The 20797-nt window shown below is 41.9% G+C and overlaps 1 protein-coding gene across 3 annotated transcripts in view; it reads right to left on the reverse strand.

The window, feature by feature from the left end:
* COL18A1 (collagen type XVIII alpha 1 chain) overlaps nt 1-20797 on the reverse strand; it is a 204718-nt gene that overhangs the window by 16244 nt on the left and 167677 nt on the right. For all 3 annotated transcript variants that reach the window (XM_066611320.1, XM_066611319.1, XM_066611317.1), the window contains 20 exons: nt 20044-20070; nt 18088-18150; nt 17862-17948; nt 16458-16511; nt 16081-16230; nt 14916-14978; nt 14697-14741; nt 12133-12264; nt 11375-11446; nt 9460-9486; nt 8668-8712; nt 8414-8476; nt 7490-7525; nt 6591-6680; nt 4892-4921; nt 4413-4439; nt 3287-3349; nt 2211-2285; nt 730-765; nt 311-364 (listed from right to left, as the gene is read on the reverse strand). In XM_066611320.1, the coding sequence (XP_066467417.1) occupies nt 311-364; nt 730-765; nt 2211-2285; nt 3287-3349; nt 4413-4439; nt 4892-4921; nt 6591-6680; nt 7490-7525; nt 8414-8476; nt 8668-8712; nt 9460-9486; nt 11375-11446; nt 12133-12264; nt 14697-14741; nt 14916-14978; nt 16081-16230; nt 16458-16511; nt 17862-17948; nt 18088-18150; nt 20044-20070 (1239 nt within the window). The remainder of the gene's footprint in view (nt 1-310; nt 365-729; nt 766-2210; nt 2286-3286; nt 3350-4412; nt 4440-4891; nt 4922-6590; nt 6681-7489; nt 7526-8413; nt 8477-8667; nt 8713-9459; nt 9487-11374; nt 11447-12132; nt 12265-14696; nt 14742-14915; nt 14979-16080; nt 16231-16457; nt 16512-17861; nt 17949-18087; nt 18151-20043; nt 20071-20797) is intronic.

Consider the following 20797-nt stretch of genomic DNA (forward strand, 5'->3'; position numbering starts at 1 on the left):
GGATAGCTCTGATAGTCTCACTCTAATCAATCCTTCATGAGGACAGAACCCAAAATATATCTTCTCATATTGCAGTTTGCAAAACGTTTAGACACAGGAGTGACATATGGGAGCCATCCATGAACAAATCTGGAGATATCACTAGTTTCTGCAACCTTCCCTCTAATCTTTATCCAACAATGAGGTAGCAATAGTTTCTAAAGGATATGCTGAATTTACTCGTTTCTTTTCCTGCTGTCCTTTCAGAAGAGAACATACACCAAAAGAGAACGCTTTATTTTTATTTTTTTATTTTTAAAAAGGTTCTTACAGGTCTTCCAGGAAAGCCGATTTCACCTTTCTGCCCGTGGTGCCCAGGTGGCCCCTATAAGGAAAAGAAACAGAAGAGTAGGTGAAGAAGATGGCAAGGTCTTGTAAAATTCTTGTGATGGCTGTAACAACAGCTATTACAAGATTGAGAATGCCCAATGGGAGTCAGAAGGCCAGAAGATGCAATCTATCAAGAAATTTTAATGAGCAGCTCCCACTGAACTGAATGAGAGCTACACAAAAGCAAAGTTACTGTTGTGAAGCTCAACAACAACAGCAGCAGCAACAGGGCAGTTTGATTAGGCAAGAAATATTTTAAATGCTTTATCAATTAAAAAAAAGTGAAACCATGTCCAAAAATGAACATTTAAAGATGTGTAAATTCCTGGCATATAAACAAAGATATCATTTATAACTTACTGCTGGTCCCATAGGTCCTCTGACACCTGTTTCACCCTGCCAACAAAAAGAAAAGTGATATGAGAGAGAGAGAGAGAGAGAGAGAGAGAGAGAGATTTCTTCTCTATCATCAGTGGTCAGTGAGGTGGCTCTACAATGGAAATCAACTGCTGCTCCTGTGACGTGGTTGAGCAGGAAGGAGAAAATCTATCCTAACAGAAAAGAGGACGGTGGAACAGTGAAGACGGGGGAAACTGAGTTGGGCACTGAGCATGCAGTTGCTAACTGGCTAGCTGTCCCCAGTACAGGCTGCTGACATCAGAAGGAGTTAATAGCCATGGAGCAATTGTATAGTAACAACTGAGATATCCCCCATCTCCACTGCTACCTCTCAGTGGTTATCAGCAAGAGTGGCTTTCTCCCCCTTGGTTCAATCCCCAAACATGGGCAGCTGCTGGTTCCTGCATGAAGACAACCAACAATGCTGTTCTCTATCACTTCTGTGGCCCCATGACGGCCTGCAATTCCAGTATCTGCCATTTACCCACTCATGAAATTGAGAGGCTGCGGCCTAGCACTACCGTCTGCACCACAACCTGGGTGTAACTGCTTTTTAGTGGTCCAGCCCTCAGTTTGGATGCAAGGAAGCAAGAAACTACATTTGGGGAACTACAGGCTGGTCATGAGGAAGCTTTCCAATCTGCCACATGAAGTAGCTTGGATGCCCAGTTAGTAAACAAACTGAAGGAAAAATATCTTACCCTTTGTATACTGCACATTAGTTGCTAATTTTTCTGATTACTTTTTGTGCTCTTTTACTGCTGCTAGGCTGCTGTTGTTGGTATTAGGCTATTCTGTGCTGTTGCTTATGAAAAAGGGCATATTTTGAATGTATTAGCTGTCTTGAGTTGATTTTGTAAAGGCAGGGTAAAAATCTTTTAATAAATAAAGAGGTCCATTCTGCTGCTTTAAATGGAACCTTCTCCCACCAAACAGCTCTCAGTGCTTTGGCATGAATAATTATTCTACTCTCAATGGGTACAGACTCCATGCAGAAGCAGAACATTTGGGGGGGAGATAACAAAGAGAGCTTCCTCCCTTTTCTAGAAAAGAACTGTGCATGGGACAAGGGATTCTTAGATGATTTGAGGAATCCCATTTGCGCAGAGTTAACACACCCTATGTAGAGGAAGTGCATCCAGAAACTTAGTGCCACTGCCTTCTTGTTCACCAAAGAAAATGTAAACTTTATTATAGAAGAGTAACTGACAGCCCAAACCTATGCATGTCTACTCAGAAGTAAGTCCCATTATAGTCAATGGGGCTTACTCCCAGGTAAAGGTGGACAGGATTGCAGCCCAAGTAGTTCCTTTTTCTTCTTGAAGAGAGCCTCCATCCTGGACTATACAGTAGGAAATCATCCAATTTCCTAATGCACAAGACTGGAGTGGAACAAAATGAGCAACATCCTTCAAATGAGAACAAAATAAGCATTTCTCTACCCTTTCTCCTTTTGTGCTAGATGCTATGACTGTTCCATCAGGGCCGATCATAACTCCTGGCTCTCCTTTTTCCCCCTGTCCAAGACACAAAAGGTAAGAATGAAGACAGAACTTCCATTAAAACATACGCTTTCACAATTTGTGTAGTTCTAGAGTGGCAGGTGTCAAACCTCGACCCGTGGGCCACATCCGGCATCTGGAAAAGGCCATCCCCAGGCCACATGGTGCTGACCATTCCACTATGCAGCCTCTTATCTTTCAAGCTAAGCTGCTTCCACCCAGAAATCAGAGTGCATAGCCTGCTGTCATGATGGGCAGCAGAAGCAGCTGCCTGGTGTGAGTTTCTGAGCAAATCAGCTTGAAAGATAAGAGGCTGCAGAAGCTCTTTCCAGATTCAGTAGTCTGTGGTTCAGAGATCGCTGTTCTAGATCAAAACCATCCCATGTTATGAGAAGCTATCCAACATGATAATCCTATTCAAGGAATGATAAACTGAGTTGGATTCCTCTATGATACTCATTTTCTGCAATTTTGTCCCATGTCCTCATATAGGACTCTGAAGACTTGGTCTATTCCTACAAGTATGCTAGGGAGCAAGCAGCTAGTTGCAAGCTAACTCTTGCTCAATTTCTGCCCAAGGGTATAAAAACATGAACAATTCATTCATGAGGTTATTTTCCCTCTAAAGCTCTCTTGTTAACTGGAAGATTCATTAAATCTTATGATTTTCCATATGTGCAAGCTGCATTGTAAACACATGTTATTCATTCTCATAGGTTGTTTCAGACACTCCCAAGTGTATGTTCCTGTGTATTGCTGGCAATACTGAAAACTAGGGAAGAGTTCGTGCAAACATAAAATGCTCTTTTTTCTACATCCATAAAAGTAATTGTAAGTCTCAAAAAGTCTCAAGAAAGAGCGTTTGGTATCTTTGCCTATGGAAAGGGAACTGGAAATAGGACAGCTGTATGGCTAAGAGTCAAAGTCCAGGCAACTTCTCGATAATGAAGAAATATGCATTGTGAGCAACTTGCAAGCTAGAGCATTTATGAAAAGTGATTCCTGTATTGCCTTACCTTTGGTCCTGGAGAGCCTGGAATACCTGGGTAACCTGTGTCACCTTTTGGTCCCACTGGCCCCTGCAGATGGAACCATAGAAAAATAAATGTGATGATAGCATTGGTTACTCCATCTTTGTGCTCAGAGTCAATACAACAACCCAATGATAATTCCAGACATCACCAATAGGGACCCTGAAGTGTACTGTGGGCCGTTAGGGCTTTTCCTTCCCTTTCCTTGGCAAGTCAACAGATGAGGTTCAATAATGCCAGGCAAATCATGAGGCTTAGAATAGTTGTCGCCTTGGCTCTGACGAAGTTAGCTGTGGAAAAGGCTGAATAAACCCTGTTTCAAAATGCTTGGAGATGGGAGGATGAGCACTGGAGTCAGAGCATCCTCAAATTATAAAAACAGTTTGGTGAAGTCTGAGTCTGCAGACTGTTATGATAGTATCACTAGGGGTTGTGGCTAGAACGCAAAGTTCAACTAGAACTTGTAAACTAAGCAAGTTACATTTAAAAACATTCTTACATTTAAGAATTTTTTTCCCTTCCATGTCTGCATCCCTTTGTGGGTACATGGTGCACAGTGGCTAGAACTCACTGCTGAACTATGTTGTTGATGACAAGTTGTGAGATGGGAGTTCATTTTAAGTTTATTCCTTTATGAGTCACACCTACAACTGTGTGCTCATGAGTGGAGTTTGCGAACAAGTGGGGCTAACAGAACTCAGTACACTGATGGAAAGTTTGTCATAGTTATGCCTGTTTGGAAAACAAATAGGACAAACATGCTTCAGAATTTACAGGTAAGTAAGCACGTCAAAAAACAGTCAAGTCATGATCTTGAAATTGCCACTTGCCTGATGAAGAACTGCCTCCAAGCAAACAGGCAGGAATGCATTATAAATGTTGGGATTCAGGTAAATTGGACTAGTAAAACAGGTGAGCGCTAGTAACTTTTGTAGACATATTTAAAAGGCTCTCATTTTTCTTTCAACAGTTAATGCCAGTGTATGCAAGTAAAAAATATGATCTGTTGACATGCCTCTCCACCACTACTGCCACCAAAGCTGAAAAGTTTTGTAGCATGAACACAATGATGCACACTAATTGATAAGGAAAATGGAACAAATCTACTTACTGGGAAACCAGCATGCCCTTGTTTGCCCTGCAAGGTAGGGGGAAAAAATACAGGTTACCTCACCTTTACAGAAAATGGCTTCAAAAGGATATTAAGCATCTATTTGTGGGTTCTGGATCACTGGGGTTTTCTTAAATGTAATAGGGACATAATATGACTAGCAGCCCAATCCTACCTAAATCCATGCACAGTGATGCAGCAATGCCAATGTGGCTATTGCTATATCCCGCAGGGGATTTCTGGTTGCTGGAGGTCTCCTCAGGGTAAAGGGACCTTTGTCCCTTGCCCAAAGTAAGCCTCAGTAGCTGCTGAGTCAACTCAGATCTGTGCCAGTGATACCGTCAGTGATATCTGCCTTCATGGATCAATGCAGACTTGCGCCAGCAACTCATGCAACTATTTTTACGTTCTTGTGGTCTATAAGACCTCACAAAGTAAGAGAGATGTGAGCATTAAAAAAGAGATAGCACTTGACTTACCTCTGGGCCAGGTAAGGCGGGTAATGTTCTCTAAAATCCATAAAATAAATAACATATTAAAAAGTGATCTTTACAGTGCAAGCCTATGCATGTCTAGTCAGGAACAAACCCTACTGAGTTTAATGGGACTTATTTCCAGGAAAGTGTATAGAAGGTTACAGTCTTATTTTCTCTATTCAGATTCCATGGGAGAAGAGGATAAATTAAATTTTGATCTGAAGCTAACTAATGCACTGTAACATTCTTCCTAATTACTCCTAAATGGTTTTCCATTAACACAATAATGATATCTGCATCTAGACACTAATTCATACCCTCCCACACATACACACACATCTATTTTTTAAAAAAGATTTTGGAAGTACAGGTCCAGCCTATTTATACACGGATTTTTTATACATGGATTTGCCTCAACACGAATGGCCCCTGCAAATGAGAAGGAATGTGCTGATCCCTGGAGAAGGGGAAAAATGCATCCCTTTAAAATCAGTTTAAAAAACTGAACAGTCCTTTAACAATAACCTCCTTAATGAGAGGGGGGGCAGCTGGCTGACAATCCATCAATCCTTCTCTCTCCAGGCGACCCCTCCCTTCCCCCTGAGCAGGTAAAAGAAAGGTGATCATTTTGCATTGGGAAAGGGAGGGGCTGAGTGAAGCGGAGACTGATTGATGGAGTGTCTTCTTAATGACTCTTATCTTACATCACAAAGGTCAGCAAGGCTGTTTTTAAATCACGGGAGCAAAGAAACTTTGTTTTTTAAATTGATTTGCTATAGTGCATATTTTTGCCATCCACCTGAGTGCTTGGAACGGAACCCACTTGAATAATGAGGCTCAACCTGTATCTACATTATAATTCTTATTTTGACACTGTGAGGACCCACTAACTTAAGTCAGGATCTCTCAATCATTCACAAATACATCACCAACTTTTAAAGTCAAAGTAGAACATAAAGGTTCAATGAAGCTACCCAGAAACTTCAAGAGAAACTCATTATCTTCAGGATAAGAGCCATAATCTCTTTTCACAACAGGGTTAACATGCTATCCAAGACCAATTAGGGACTATTTACTGATTTCTACTTAATCAAGTTTACCTATTAATTATCAACTTTTTCTTCAACCCTCCTCTTTTCATTTTACAAATTAATAACAATTCTAATAACTTATTTCATGAGGTTAAGTATCATCTGGACCTCCTGGGTTGAAAACTAATGCGGGCATTTTTTAAAAATATCAATGTTGCAGGCAAGACATGTATGGCAACAAGGATCCCAGCTCTGAGGAAGCTTTGCAAATATTCTATACCAGTGTTTCACAATATTTGTCCCATGCCATACTTCACATGATCCAACTATGGGGAGTGCCAATGGAAGTTACTAGCAATGATGTAATCACCAGTTACTTCTGGATTGGAAGGCGAGACGCAACGCGACCAATACCAGTGGCAAAACATGATCTTGAGCCCCTAAATTCAATACCCCATTCAGCTCAAACTCACTGGCTTTGGTCAATCACTGTCTTTCAGCCTAATCTACCTCACAGGGTTGTTGTGAAGATAAAAGGAGTGATTGAAACCATGTGTATTACCCTGAGCTCCATGGAGAAAACGTGGAACAGAAATGCAATAAATAAATAAATATACACATACAAAAGAAGGAGAGAGGGGTCCCTAAAAAGAAAACATAATGATCCTTACATCATCACCAGACAGGTAGACGACTTGTCCTGCGGGCCCTGGGGGCCCAGGAGGACCTGGCAGTCCTACTCCATCTTGACCTCGCTCACCCTAAAAAGAAAAAAAAGCAGTTGAAAGTTTTAGAGGGGTTCAGTCCAAATGACTGCACACATTTTAGCAACTTCTGCGCTTCATGTCAGTGAGAAAATGTTTGCAAAGGGCTGAATGCTCTGTATTTCAGTGCCAACTTAAGCTTTTCTTTTCTTTTTTCCAGCCTTTAACTTGGTATAGTCTCTTCAGTTTTCAGACTTATCTTTATTTCTCCTAATTAATTGGTTTTGTTTATGCTGATGTGCTTTTTCTGTTTTAATGTCATATTAATAAAAGGTATTATGAGCCTTCCTGAATCTTTTTTGAGAAAGGTTGGATACAATTTTTTTTTAAAAGCATTTAAACCAATCTTAGAACAGCAGTCAACAATGCTAGGTCAAATTCTGCTGTATTTTTCCAAAAATAAGAACAGGTCATTTTCAGCCCAAATCGAAATCTCCTAATGCGATTAGATTTAAATTCTACCATCTTCTAAGTGCATTTGAGTGCTCAACAAAGAATACCCTGAAGGTATACCCTTGAAGGTCATTCTATCCAGAAACATTTCTCAGATTTTCTACAAGAAGCCCTGGCACAGAAGTTCTTCTAGCCCCACAGGTTACAGGTTATGGCTGTAACTAGAAGAATGGAGACAAAGGTGCACATGTTTGGAAAAACATGTTAGATCACATTTGCACAGGGCTATATTGCCTAAATGTTTTGAAAGAACATTGCATGAACAATCAATGGCCATCTGAAGTCAAATCCCATCTTTTTAATAAAAGAAACGAAAACTAGCAGTTTCTTCTCAAATATAGGAAAGTACTTACTTTAGCTCCTGGGTCCCCAGTGTCACCCTTTGGCCCCTGAAACAAGAAGCATGGGAAGATAAAAAAACACATTTTCAATGAAGAAGACTATTTCTCACAACAAGGAACCATATCTGGAATGTGTTGCAAATGAGACCCAGTGTGGTCCAGCAGGTGGAAGGGTGGAGAAAGATCCAGTAAACATAGGATGAACTCCAGCCACGGACTAACTGGGTGGCTTTGGATCATCCATTCACCATTTGTAAACAACAGTGTCCCATCCCCCCCCCAACACACACACACTCCTTTTCTCCTCTACTCCTCTCTGCCTCTCTTTGGATTATGATCCACTTTGGACAGGGAGCCACCTTCTCACTCCTTTGCCCCTCTTATGTCCTTTAATTCCCTACTCAAAACCTAACTTTTCTGGTACAACTGCCCCTAGTCTTCATTTTACTGCACTAATCCTAAGTACATGTACATGAAATAATGACTTATACACCCCACCTTCCCTAGCACCACTCCCCTTCCTTGCTTGTTTTCCATGTGTCAGTTTTAAATTGTGCATTCCTCAGGACAGAGACCTGTCTTCTCTTCTGTAGTACCATCCATATTGATGGTGCTATACAAATAAAAACATCATTTTTTTTTGTTTAAAGGCAGTTCATAAATACATAAATGTATAAAAATAAATACATGTATAAACAAACCATCTCATGGGATTATTGCAAGGATGCGTATACTCATAAGGAGCACAACAGTGTCACCAAGTCAGGGGAAAAGACCAAAGGAAGACATGGGGATACTTTCATTGAATCCATAAGGATTTATGTTCAGCAGTAAAGTGCAATTTATGAGCTCCCTTTCTCCTCCTCCTTTTTCTGTGAATTTGACAGCAAGATGCCCCTTAAAGCAGGAACTCTGGAAGAATAAACTGATGCTCACCCCTGGTCCTGGTTGACCTTGTGGTCCAGGACGCCCATTCAGTCCCGGAAATCCAGCATCTCCCTGTAACCAAACGAACAGCATAATGTGGAATCTTAGCCTTCATCACAGGTGCCATTTAACAATCCAATCCAACTCCCATTAAGAGTTAAATAATAATAATTACCACACTTAAGAACATTCTCTCAAAACCAGCATTCACAAAGGAGGCCAAGGTTTTACAGTATTTCCCGGATGTTACAACACATACTTACCTTCTCTCCTGGCAAACCTGGCAGACCCGGGCTGCCAGCATCTCCCTGAAAGTTAAAAAAGAGAAACATAAGTCAATTTCAATCTATAAGTAATTTCAGTCTCTCTCATTTGCATCCTGTCCTTCACTCAAGGATTCCAGATAATCTACACAGGGCTAGCCCTCTGTATTGGGATCCACATCAATAGCAAAGAGTGGGGTTTAATTGTGTTGCCTGGCCTGCGCGTAGTACCAAACTGTCTCTTGTGTGTCTGCATGTTCTTTGGCATGGTGATGGCTCTTAGCAGTTGGCACCCATGTTTTTGGATCAATTCCCATGTTCTGTGAAAATCACACTGAACCTACATGAAGAGGATATACTAGTCTTGCTGAAAAAACAGAGCTGTGCTTAGTGCCATGACGTGTTTTGTGTTCCCTCTTTAGCTTTTTGTCTACCCACATCTGACTCATTCAAAATCTTGAATGGCACAGTTACACCGTCCTGAGTTTCTGGACGACTGCAGCACTTTCAGTCATTTATTGTAATTGTCCAATAAACACGTCACAACACTATCTCACACACAGTAAACTAATACGGTTGGTCCGTTAGGAAAACTAACCTAATTTGAACAGGACAATAATGAAGAGGAAACCACTAGAGAATAACCGCTATAGAGAAACCACTATAGAGTAAAGGGAGTTCAGTTTAGCCAAGAAGACTGGTTGCGTTCATTTTCAAGTGCTGGCTTCAAGCAATGAAAGTCACACCCCTGCTAGACAACAGGTATAACACAAAATTGAAATGTTTCCTGACCTTAAGTCCTGGAAGTCCTGGTGGACCCTACAAAAAGCACAATGAAATCATCACTCATGACAGTTCTGTCAGATGACACAAGCAGTAAGGGGAAGGGGGCCACTGCTCAGCGGTACATGCACTGCGTGCAGACAATCTCAGGTTCCATCCCTGACATCTCTATACAGATCGCTGTCTGAAGTCCTGGAGCAATGTTGCCAGTACTGTACTGAGCTAGATGGACCACCTTGGTATGAAGCAGCTCCATCTGAGCTCTGTCTTGCTATAAAGCAGCTTCCTATGTCCTACGAGTCCCAAAGTCATACCTGTATCTGTCTTGTATGTTTTAGCAAGTTAATAGCACTAATCGTGTGGGTCTCTGTGTTATAGTGCATGCAAAATCTGTTGCTCAGAATCTCAAACATCTGTTTTTTTTCAGAGTTAGCCTGACACTTCACTGATGATTATAAAGTAACATGGCAATTAGCAGCATATGTACTTATTCACTCGCAGCAGCGACTCCAGATTTTGGATGGCCCTAGAGCAAAAGCCCTGCAAAGGCCCCCAGTAGTGTGTTCCTCCCATACTTTGGAAAACACCAGCTACTCCCTGTAGGGGGCCCAGAAACCAAACAGCTCATGGTTGATGGTCTTGGTTCATGCTGCTGCCTGCAGTTATAGCAGCAGCAGTAAAGGAGGACTCTCATTTGTCTGGACAGTAGCAGGAAGCAGCTGGGGCAGTAAACCATCCTCTTTCTTTCCCTGGTGCCATTTCACAATTCCCAGATGCCTCGGATCCCAATGGTGCATCAGTGCTAGGGTACCTTGGATCTGTAGGATAGTGCTGGGGTGGGGAGAGGAAAGAGGATGGGTTGCTATCTTCACTGTTTTCCAGTAAGTGCCATGCCTTACAGGGAGATTGTCAAGAGTAGCAGACTCTCACTGCCTTAGGAGTTGGCCAGGCAGGGGCCCCACTCCTCCCACCTGCGGAGGCTCTACTGATCACTAGCATGCTTTCACTTTTGGAATGGGAGTAGCAAAGAGCAGAGATCCCTAACGGGAAGTGGCAACAGCAGCAAACCTTTAATGTGTGCTCAGTACAGACCTTGGCTCTAGGTTGAAAACTTGGAAAGAAACTGTCATGGCCTATGACTCTTGCAACCAAGCGTCAAGGTAAGATTTCAAGAGGGTCTAACTTTCTCCAGGAAGCATCCCATGATGATGAATGGTAACACAAGAAGTATCATGTAACTAATTTGTAATAAAGTGTTGAAGAGCGCAATCCTAACTTGTGATGGAAATACGCAGGCCAGCAGGCCTGCGCTACATCCAGTGTAAGTAAGGAGCCAAAAATAGCACAGCCAGAGGCAAGGGGAAACTTTCCCCCTTACCTCGTGTCGTGCTGCAGTGGCTCCAATGGGTCTACTCGGATCTGCGCCACCTGATGAGGTAGCACAGATCCAAGCAGAAAGGAGTGGCCAGGGGCCACTCTGTGCTGCCTTGGAACAAGGCTATGATTCAGCATAACTGCTGGATCCTAGCCCCGCCTCCCACTCCCCATCTGCCCGCCCCTGCCCTGAAACACCTCCCTTCCACCTCCTCCCTACACCTCTCCCCACACCCTTGACTGATACAACTCACCTTCTCCCCAGGGCCCTTGTCGATGTGGGGAGGCCAGTGCATGTCCATGTGCTAGCCCATCTCCGCTCAAGAGTGGCACAAAAGTGTTTTATGGCATTTTTGTGACACTCCTGGTGCAAGGGACTTGCATCAGCCCAAGTGCCTCTCAGGATTGTGCCTGAAATGGCACACATGACACAAGACAATGTGGCTCCCATGCTCATTTATTCAGAAGCATTCCCACTACAGTCAATGATACTTGCTTCCAAGTAAAGGAAAGTTTGCGCTGAACAAAAGAACAAGGAAAATGGACATACCTGTGGCCCTTCTGGTCCACGTACTCCAGGAACAGCAGAGACAAATGGCAGTCCGGAACCTTCCATATCATCCTAAGTGATAACAGATGGTGTCTGTAACATTCAGGGAGAACTACAGTACTGACACTAAGTGTGGTCTTGCTCCCCACTACCTCTCTACTCTTATCTCTAGCTTTATCCTAGCCCATGATCTTCACTCTTTCCGTTCTACCACTTGCTTTCTTCCTGGCTGTCCCTAAAGCCTGAAACTCCTTCCAAGAACACCTGCAGGATGCCACCTCTCACTTCCTTCAAATTCTTCTTCAAAGTTCACCTTTTGACATAACTACAGTATTTAGTCCTCTACCTCTACCAAGCCTAAGAATATGCAACAGAAATAAATGCATATCCCTCCATTTACCCCATCTCCATTTCCTTCCCCCTTCTTCTGTTCCCTTTTCCTATATCAAATTTGTTAAGGATCTAATTTTTTTGTTTAATACTGGACTGTGTACAGTACCATGCATCTTCATGACACAATAATAAACAGTACCAATGGCAGAATCCTGGCTTTTAAGCTTTTCAGCACCTGATATTAGCATCCCTGGGTCTTCTTCCAGTCCAAGCAACAGTAAGTGGCAGCATCAACACAAAGAAGAACACATAGCATGTAACCACAAATGACCACTCTGAAAATGCTCTCCCCACTTTGATGAGTTCAATGTGCTGCCCCTATACCAAGCCATTGATAGTGTCAAGATTTCAAATCTGATACTCACAAATCCAGCCACAAAGCCTGGCCCAGGAGGACCTGGGGGGCCAGGCTGTCCTCGAGGACCCATGGGTCCAGGAAGGCCTGCTAGGCCAGTTTGACCCGCTGCTCCTGGCAACCCTGCATCTCCTTTACTGCCCTGGAGGAAAAAGGAAGTCTTAATAGAGCAAGGAAGTAACAGATGACCAAAGAATATGTAGAACCCCATAACAGAAAACATCTACCAGAGTTATGGCCTACCTTCAACTCACAGGGCTTCCCAACCTGGGCTGTGTCAAATATGCAAGTATTTCATAAAAACACATACGTGTCTACACACGCACGCGCGCACACACAAGCAACTGAGCAATGTGTGCTTAACGAAAGAAGACCATGCACAGTATTCATAGAACAAAATGTTGCAGTGTTGCTTCTCCCCTGACATGCATGAAACATACTTGGAATGCATACCATCCCAAAACAGCATATGCTACTGATTTTCACTCTATAGTCTGATGCTTACACTGGCTGGAGTATAGTACTTCACATGAGCTATACTGAAATGAGTGTACAAAACTACACAGAAGAATCATGCAAGCAACTGGGAACATGCCAGACTACTTAAAATGAGTTTTGTTATCAGACTGCAAGCTATTTAGGCCAGTGTTTCCCAAAATGTGGGTCAGGACCCACCAGTAGGTTGTGACCTGATTGTTGGTGGGTCATGAAACTGACAAGTTGATTACGGATAAGGAAAATATACTGAGCACTATGGAAAGTGAAACTGAGTCGTATGTGTGTGTTTTCTCGTAAGTAGGCAAACATGCCTCAGTCTACTTTAAAGAACAGGCTTAGGTGAATGCAATGCCACCAGAATGGTACCGATCCAATTGAACACTGGTCCCCAAAAACACTAGAGAAGCAAGTTGCCTCCCCCACCAAGCTGACAAGGAAAATGAATTGAGCCCTAAGGAAAGGGAAAATGAGCCACATGTGAGTGTCTGCTCATGAGTAGGAAAACATGCCTCAGCTCCTACTGAAGGCCAGGCAAATGAATATGCAAGGCCACTAGAATGGTTCCAATCCAATGAACCTGGAGCTCAACAATTGCTCCAGAAGGGCCCCCCCCCCCCCCGATGAAAAGGATAAAAACAAAGGCTTGACTGGCTGGTAAAGTGCAACCTTTCTTTTTTTGTCTAGTAAAGTTAGGTGGGTCCAGAAGGAGTGCCATTTTAAAGAGTGGGCCCCAGTGCTAGAAAGTTTGGGAACCACTGACTATGGCCAAAGTATTTGCATTTCTTTCACTATCAGACAAAATGTGTTCACCAAAATAAAATAAATTACACTCTACGGGCAGCATAGCTTACAAAAACGACAGAACTCTTTTACAAGGACATATGCTGTCAAGTGCTTCAAACATTCTCCTTTTAAAAGTTTTCATGCTTACTTAAAATGAAACAATAATGTTAAAAATTAATTATGAAGATTGAACGAAAATATGCATCTTTTTCCTCTTACATCTCTTAATAAAACTGCTAATAAAACAGAATACTATCTTTGTTTATTAATTTTAAGTATTATGGTTTTATACCACCCATTAATCAAATTTAAAGCTGTTTACAAAAGGGAGGGGAAGATCTTCAAAGGAGATCTTCATATTGATGAAAAGGCGATTTTTCTATTCCCTGTGTGGAAGAGACTCATTACATAATAAATTTTGTAAACATTACAACACCAAACAGGCCAGATCCAAGAAAATTTCCAGAGCTGCATGTGGTCATGAAAGATGCAACACATGGTGGGTGTTTTTTAAAACATCACAAAAATAACATGGATATGTAGGATCCCACAATATTTCTGGCCTTCGTACATGTCCATACACATATTTTGAAAAAAGAGACAATTGTCACTTCTAGTGAAATCATGCTAACCAAAAACATGCACAGAGATGTTACCTTAGCTTTTGGTTTTTCCCTGTAAGGGAGTATGTAGTAACGAGAAAATAGTTCTAACACATCAGGGGGTATAGGAAGCAGAGCATTCTAGTTAGATGGAAAAAGTGAACCAAGAAAGGAGTATTGAGAAGGAGGAAAAAATAGTTTCAAAGATCTGTGATAGAAGGTGACCACAGTCCATACTCTGTTCAGTAATTCCTACGTTACACAGCAGGTAAGGATCAGATGGCAGAAGGGACTGTTGCATTTCAGGCTTCACACAAGTAACGCCATTTTTAAATGCTTCCCTACAACTTTACTTTTTAAAGTAGCCCAAAATAATACTGTTCACACTCAGGATTCTACCATCTCATGCAACTGCATGTGTAGACTAAATCAAACACAAAACAGTGACAATGATAACCAGTGTTCTCAAGATAAGAGTGCCCAGAGTTGAGACTCCATCAAATGCAGACTGAATGTACACCTGCAGTTGCAGCACTCATAGAATTGTGCAGAAGTGGTTGGTCCATGGTTAACGGAAAGCAAATATCTTTTATTAAGTTTCATGGCAGAGGGGAAAAGCCCTATTCCGTTGCCAATTCAGAACAAAAAAAATGGTACAGTAACAATTACTCCAGAAAGGGAATTGCTATACCTTAGGTCCTGGTGCTCCTGGGAGGCCAAGTTCTCCTGGTTCTCCCTGGAAACAGGGAAGAGAAAGAATGTTAATTCATACTGAAGTTACTTTTGTACCAAAAAGATTTACATGAAACAAATGCAAGCTAGAGGCTGCCTAGTTTCTCAGGCAGCACCTAATGAACTTGCTACCATAGTGAGATTTTGATAAAGGAACTTGCACAGAGGAGATACGTACATTTGCTCCCTTTGTTCCAGGCTGGCCAGCAATCCCATCTCTTCCTGGAAGACCAGGAGGGCCCTGAAAAATGTTAGAAAAGGAAAGCTAGGAAGTTTTTTAAACCTGTCAGCTACCAGTTTATATCCATTAAACTTCCGTGCTTTTCTTTGACAAAGGAAACTGAATCTTACCTGTGAGCAGAACTACATGTTATATACAAGCATGCACGTAAGGAGACCAACAGCTGCTTCCTAACAAAGGTTTGCCAGGACCTGATTTAAAAGTAGTGGTGGTGATTCAAGGAACAGCAGTGCTTTCTCTTCCTGCCACTTCTCTTCACAAACCACCATCCACCACAATCTACACTGGAACAGGAAGGGGAGAGCAGCTTGAAGTAACTCAATTACCACTTCCTTTCAAGGAAAAGTAGCTGTTCTGTTTTTGTCACATGCATATGCATGCAACCGTAATTTTGCCCTGTACCAAGGCATCAGTTACTAATTTAGTCTGTTGATATTTATTGTTACGGTCAAAGACCAGAAAAAACCAACACACAATACCGCCCTACAACAGGCGGAATTTAAAATTTCAAACATTAAGACATTAAAATACATTAACATTTAAAAACATTAAAATTTCAACATTAAAATTTAGACTGTTGTATTTGGATCTTTGGGCTACAAGGCTGGTGCTTACTACAGCAAAATTAATATTAGCATATCTTGCATTCCCATCAGGGATACTGTTTTAGCTCTTGGTGTTGATCACAAGCATGTATACAGGAGTATTTGCCATGTCCATCCCAAGCACAGTAACAGAGACCTAAATTTCCTTCCTGAGCCCAGTTTTCCTCTCCGCATTAGTTAGTCAAAGCTGCTTTTCCCAACTGTCCTCAGAAGATGCAACTAATGCAATACTGGAGACTAAACATAGCTCACCCCCTTATTGCAATAACTTGCGGTATGGCACAGCCTGTCCAGTTTTTCTATAGTTCTCCAGCAACCCCATAGCAGCCAACAAAGTACCATGTGAAAACTCCTAATCCTACCTGAGTCTCTAAAATTGAAGTGGGAGAGCTGACGAGGAATGCAAAACAAATGAAACTTGAAGATTTGTCAGGTTTTGGGAAAACATTCATATTATTAAACTGTCTATCACTTTTCCCAGAATTCTCTTTACTTACAGGAACCCCTGGGCTGCCATCTCTGCCTGGCACTCCAGGGAGGCCGGGTGGTCCAGGAAGGTCAGTACCATTTGTCCCAAATGTTCCAGGCTGTCCTGGCAAGCCAGGCACGCCAGGAGGACCTGGAGGCCCGGGAGGTCCTCTGGGGCCCTGAAACATGACAAATATGATGTTTGCACAACCCATTTTAAACACCCATTAAACACATCACAGATTTACTCTTCTCTCACCCACAGATCCTAATGAGTTGGAAATAACCCAACTACTGAGAACATACAGCCCAAGTAACTTCCAAATAGCATGATATACACCCATCTCAAGAAGACACCCACTGAATGCTATGCCAGTTCAGCTCCTTAAACAGTTTAGGTACTTACACGTAAACCTTCCAAATCACCTCCAAAGCCAGAGCCTTCCATATCAATAAATGTCTGGAAGAAAAACACATTTGCACATAAAAGAAGTGCACCAAAGAAGTGCACCAAAGAAAAATGCTACTGGGGCAAAGGATCACATGGCTCAGATCAGTACATTTGCTTAACTCTGGGTGCCTTGAGGTTGGCTAAAAAAGAGCTTGCAGCTGGCAGAGTTAAGCCTACCCAGGATGGGACAAAAACTGTCTCTCTCAAATTGCCTAGCAGGGCACTATCTTGATCTTCAAACTTTCCACAAAGGAAAGGGCTATCTCCAAAACAGGCACCCTTGTTTATTTAACTTAAAACATCAACAATATTTGAACTATCTGGAGCTATGGGTCTTCCTTATATCTATGGTACAATCAAGGGTATGTGGATGTCCACAGTTGTTTATTCTTCAGGAGGTATGTGCTTTCCCTGTCTTCTGTGCTGGACTGCACATCTAGACTGCTTAAAAAAAATATGCTGAGGGAGGAACAGTAGTACAGTTGGCCTCTATACCTTCCACTCAAAATGGGATACTGTGCAGTTGCCATTCAGAAGGAACTTACAGGAGTATTAAAAGCAGCTTCAGGCTAGTATATAATCTCTATGAAGCCTACTGATGTAGCATGTTGTCAGTAACATATTCGGATAATATCAGAATTAAAGCATTTTTGAAACCTGTTCACCACATATTTATAGGAATTATGAATACATAAAAAACTTTTTAAAATTTTTAGGAAGGACAAGCAAGTAAGGATGAAAAGAAGGGAGCAACAAAAAAGAGCTTAGGGAACAAAATCCACAAACTCTTCTTTAGGGGCCAGTACATGGTTTTAAATGCATCAACCTATTTGGAGACCCAAGGTGTAGTTGCTACTCCTCAAGGGCCTAACTAATGACTCTCCTCTAACAGAGCAGGGCACCAGGCTCATACAGAGATCTCAGCCAAGGAGTTCTGCAGGCTATCAACATGCACCTTCAAGGGAAAAAAGCTGGCTCTTGCAAATGAAACAGCAGGAACAGTTTCATTTGCTTCATTCTCTTAGCAAAAGCTGATACTTGGCAGCAGTGAGAAACTCCAGTATTAGCTGTGTGAGGGTAGCAGTGGAGAGCTCAGCAGTGATGTCATCATCGAGCTCTGGAGCACTAAGCAGGAAGCTGCACAGGGCTTCTATCAGAGCTGCATAGCTTATAGGGAAGGGTGAGCATATAGTTTCATTTTCATATAGAGCATAAGGCAGTATGTGAAGGGGAAGAAAAAATTCAGCAGCAGAGACAGTTGCAGTAAAAGCATCATGTTCAATCACAGTGATCCAGAAAAAACAAGGCAACAAAAACAAGTTTCTTCCCATGTATTGATTATGACCATCTAGAACTTACCAACTTATCCAGTTTAGAACTGAATCCTGGTTGCCCAGGTGGCCCTGGTAGCCCAGGGGGACCTCTTGCTCCAACTCCCGGATCACCCTAGGTGCAGAGAGCAAATCACAGACCTGAGAACATAGGCCACAAACACATCAAGCAGACAGAGACAGAACTTTGTTCAGAAGATGCTGGTGTCCATTGAACTTAACTTGGTTTACATTCACATGATCCAGCGCCATACCTTTTCACCTTTCTGCCCAGGTTCACCTGGAGTCCCAGGGAATCCTTGAGGACCAACATCACCCTGCACAGGAAATAAATAAGTGATTAGGGCAAGTAAGAGTTGTCCCAAAACAGCCAAGTGGAAGAGACATACAATGCAAACCCACCCAATCCTTTGTGTAGGGCAATTGAAAGTTATAAGACTAATTTTCCACTACACACATCATAATACTGGCAACTTACATATTAGTATTTTCACTGTTCTAATTATTCATGAACAGACACGGCAATTATAAATGACCTGCTTGAGAGTGAAGTGATGCAATAGAAAATATTTTTATAAACTTTATAAAAGATTTCTGTACCCCATTCTTTTGATTTGCACCCTCCTTTGTTTCCTAACTAGCACTATATTCATTAGGTTGTGAGCCCTTTAGGGAAATGTTTATAGGGTGGGATATAAATATAATTAAATATTTAAGCATTAAAATCTCTCAGGGGATGAAACAAAAATATTACGGTGAGTATCAATAATATTTCAATTTATACAAAACCTAGTCCAATTTTTCTATAAAGGCAAGTTGAACTTATGCACTTCTCTCTCTCTCTCTCTCTCTCTCATTGGGTTTATGGAAAACATAATCTCCTAGATTAGAACATAAGAAAAGCCCCGGTGGATCAGGCCAAAGGCCCATCTAGTCCAGCTTCCTGTATCTCACAGTGGCACACCAAATGCCCCAGGGAGCACACAAGACAACAGACACAACCTGTGTCCTGGTGCCCTCCCCTGCATCTGGCAGAGGCAGCCTGCCTCTAAAACAAGAGCCTTCACATACCTACTATGACTTGTAACCCATAATAAACTTTTCCTCCAGAAATTTGTCCAATTCCCTCTTAAAGGCATCTAGGCAAGATGCCAACACCACATCCTGTGGCAAGGTGTTCCACAGACTAATTACATGCTGGGTAAAGAAATATTTTCTTCTGTCTGTCCTAACTCTTCCAACACTCAACTTTCGTGGATGTCCCCGGTTCTGGTGTTATGTGAGAGGGAAAAGAACATCTCTCCACCCACTCTGTCCATGCCCTGCATGCTTTTGTATGTTTCAATCATGTCCCCCCTCAGGTGCCTCTTTTCTAGAATAAAGAGGTCCAAATGCTGGAGCCTTTCCTCATAGGGAAGGTGCCCCAGCCCAGTAATCATTTTGGTTGCTCTCTTTTGCACCTGTTATGAGAACAAGAGCTGGAGAGTTATGGGTTCATTTTCCCCCCTTCCCTTATCCTTTTTTTTCTACTGTCAGGAATTCTGACCTGTTTAACCCATTTTTGCCCAGTCCACAGGCGTGTGTATTTAGTCCCTGCTGTGTATATGCAACATTGGGCAGAAATGGCTGAAACGATAGCTTTGCAGCTGACATCAACCCTGAAACTGTGGTTTAACTCTAGTTAACAAGTCAGGATGTAAAACCAGAGCCTACCTCCCTCCCGCTCACCGCTCACCCCCAACCTACTGGCACTGGCAGTGGGAGGTCTCTGCTGGTCTGTGCACATGGCCACCAGCCATGCATGCAGCAGCACCCCCACCAGTGGGATGTGTGATCCGCCAGCAGACAACCCAGTTAGGATTAGGCTGTCAGTCTCATTTCTCAGGCCCTAAGGAGTACAAGCCCAGTCACACGCTAGGGGTTCTGCAGCAAAATTGAAACTGTTAGACTTTTAACACAACCTCAGGCCTGGCTCTTAAACCTACAGTAGTGTGACTGGACAGTATGGTAATTGTGAACACTGCAGAAACAACAGGCTTCCATCCAAGGATCCTCATGAGGGAGAGGAATTATTCCCCAATACACAATATTCCCCAATAAATCTGTGGGGAATCAATCGATGGAAATGGGGATAGCAAGGATCCCCTTGTATACCAATTAAACAGGAAGAATTTATCTTCAAGAGGTGAGATGTGAACAGAAGAACTTACTGGTTTCCCATCTTCTCCAGGATCTCCCTAGTATGAATAAAATACAAGAGGTTATCAGCAGCCAGACAAACAAGGAGGTTTCTGTATGGAACATACACCATTTGATAGAATATTTTTAGAAACAAAAGAAAAATATATCAAAAAAATGTATATGTTCTTATTGGACTTTGAGATGCAAGAAGAAACAGTAAAACAATGTATGATAAAATGGGCACAAAATATAGGCCATAATATCACAATAGATCAATGGGAACAGATTTGGAAGCATAATATAAAATTTACTAGAGCAACAAAGAAAATGTATACAAAATGTTTTCTAGATGGTACATGACACAAAAATTGGTAAAAATGAAACAGAATATTTCAAATAGTTGTTGGAAATGTAAATGTGTGGAAGGAACGTTTTATCATAAGTGGTGGACATGTAAAAAAAACGCAAATTTATTGGAGGATGGTAAGAAATCTAATACAAGAGATTGTTGGATTTACTATTCTGATGAAACCTGAATTTATTTTGGCTCAATATTACTTTAGATGCTATAGGGAAAGAAAACGATGTGTACCTAGTTATTATGATTTTAACTGTAGCAAGGATTTTATATGCTAGATATTGGAAGGACTTTAAAATACCAATGAAAGACGAATTAATAGAGAAAATAATAAATGTGGCGGAAATGGACAGGCTGTCAGAAATTTTGGGTCAACAACAAAAACCTACATGAATTGAGCAATGGAAACCCTTTTATGCTTGGTT

The sequence above is a fragment of the Tiliqua scincoides genome, chromosome 1 (genome assembly GCF_035046505.1).
Source record: "Tiliqua scincoides isolate rTilSci1 chromosome 1, rTilSci1.hap2, whole genome shotgun sequence".
Taxonomy (NCBI): Eukaryota; Metazoa; Chordata; class Lepidosauria; order Squamata; family Scincidae; genus Tiliqua; species Tiliqua scincoides.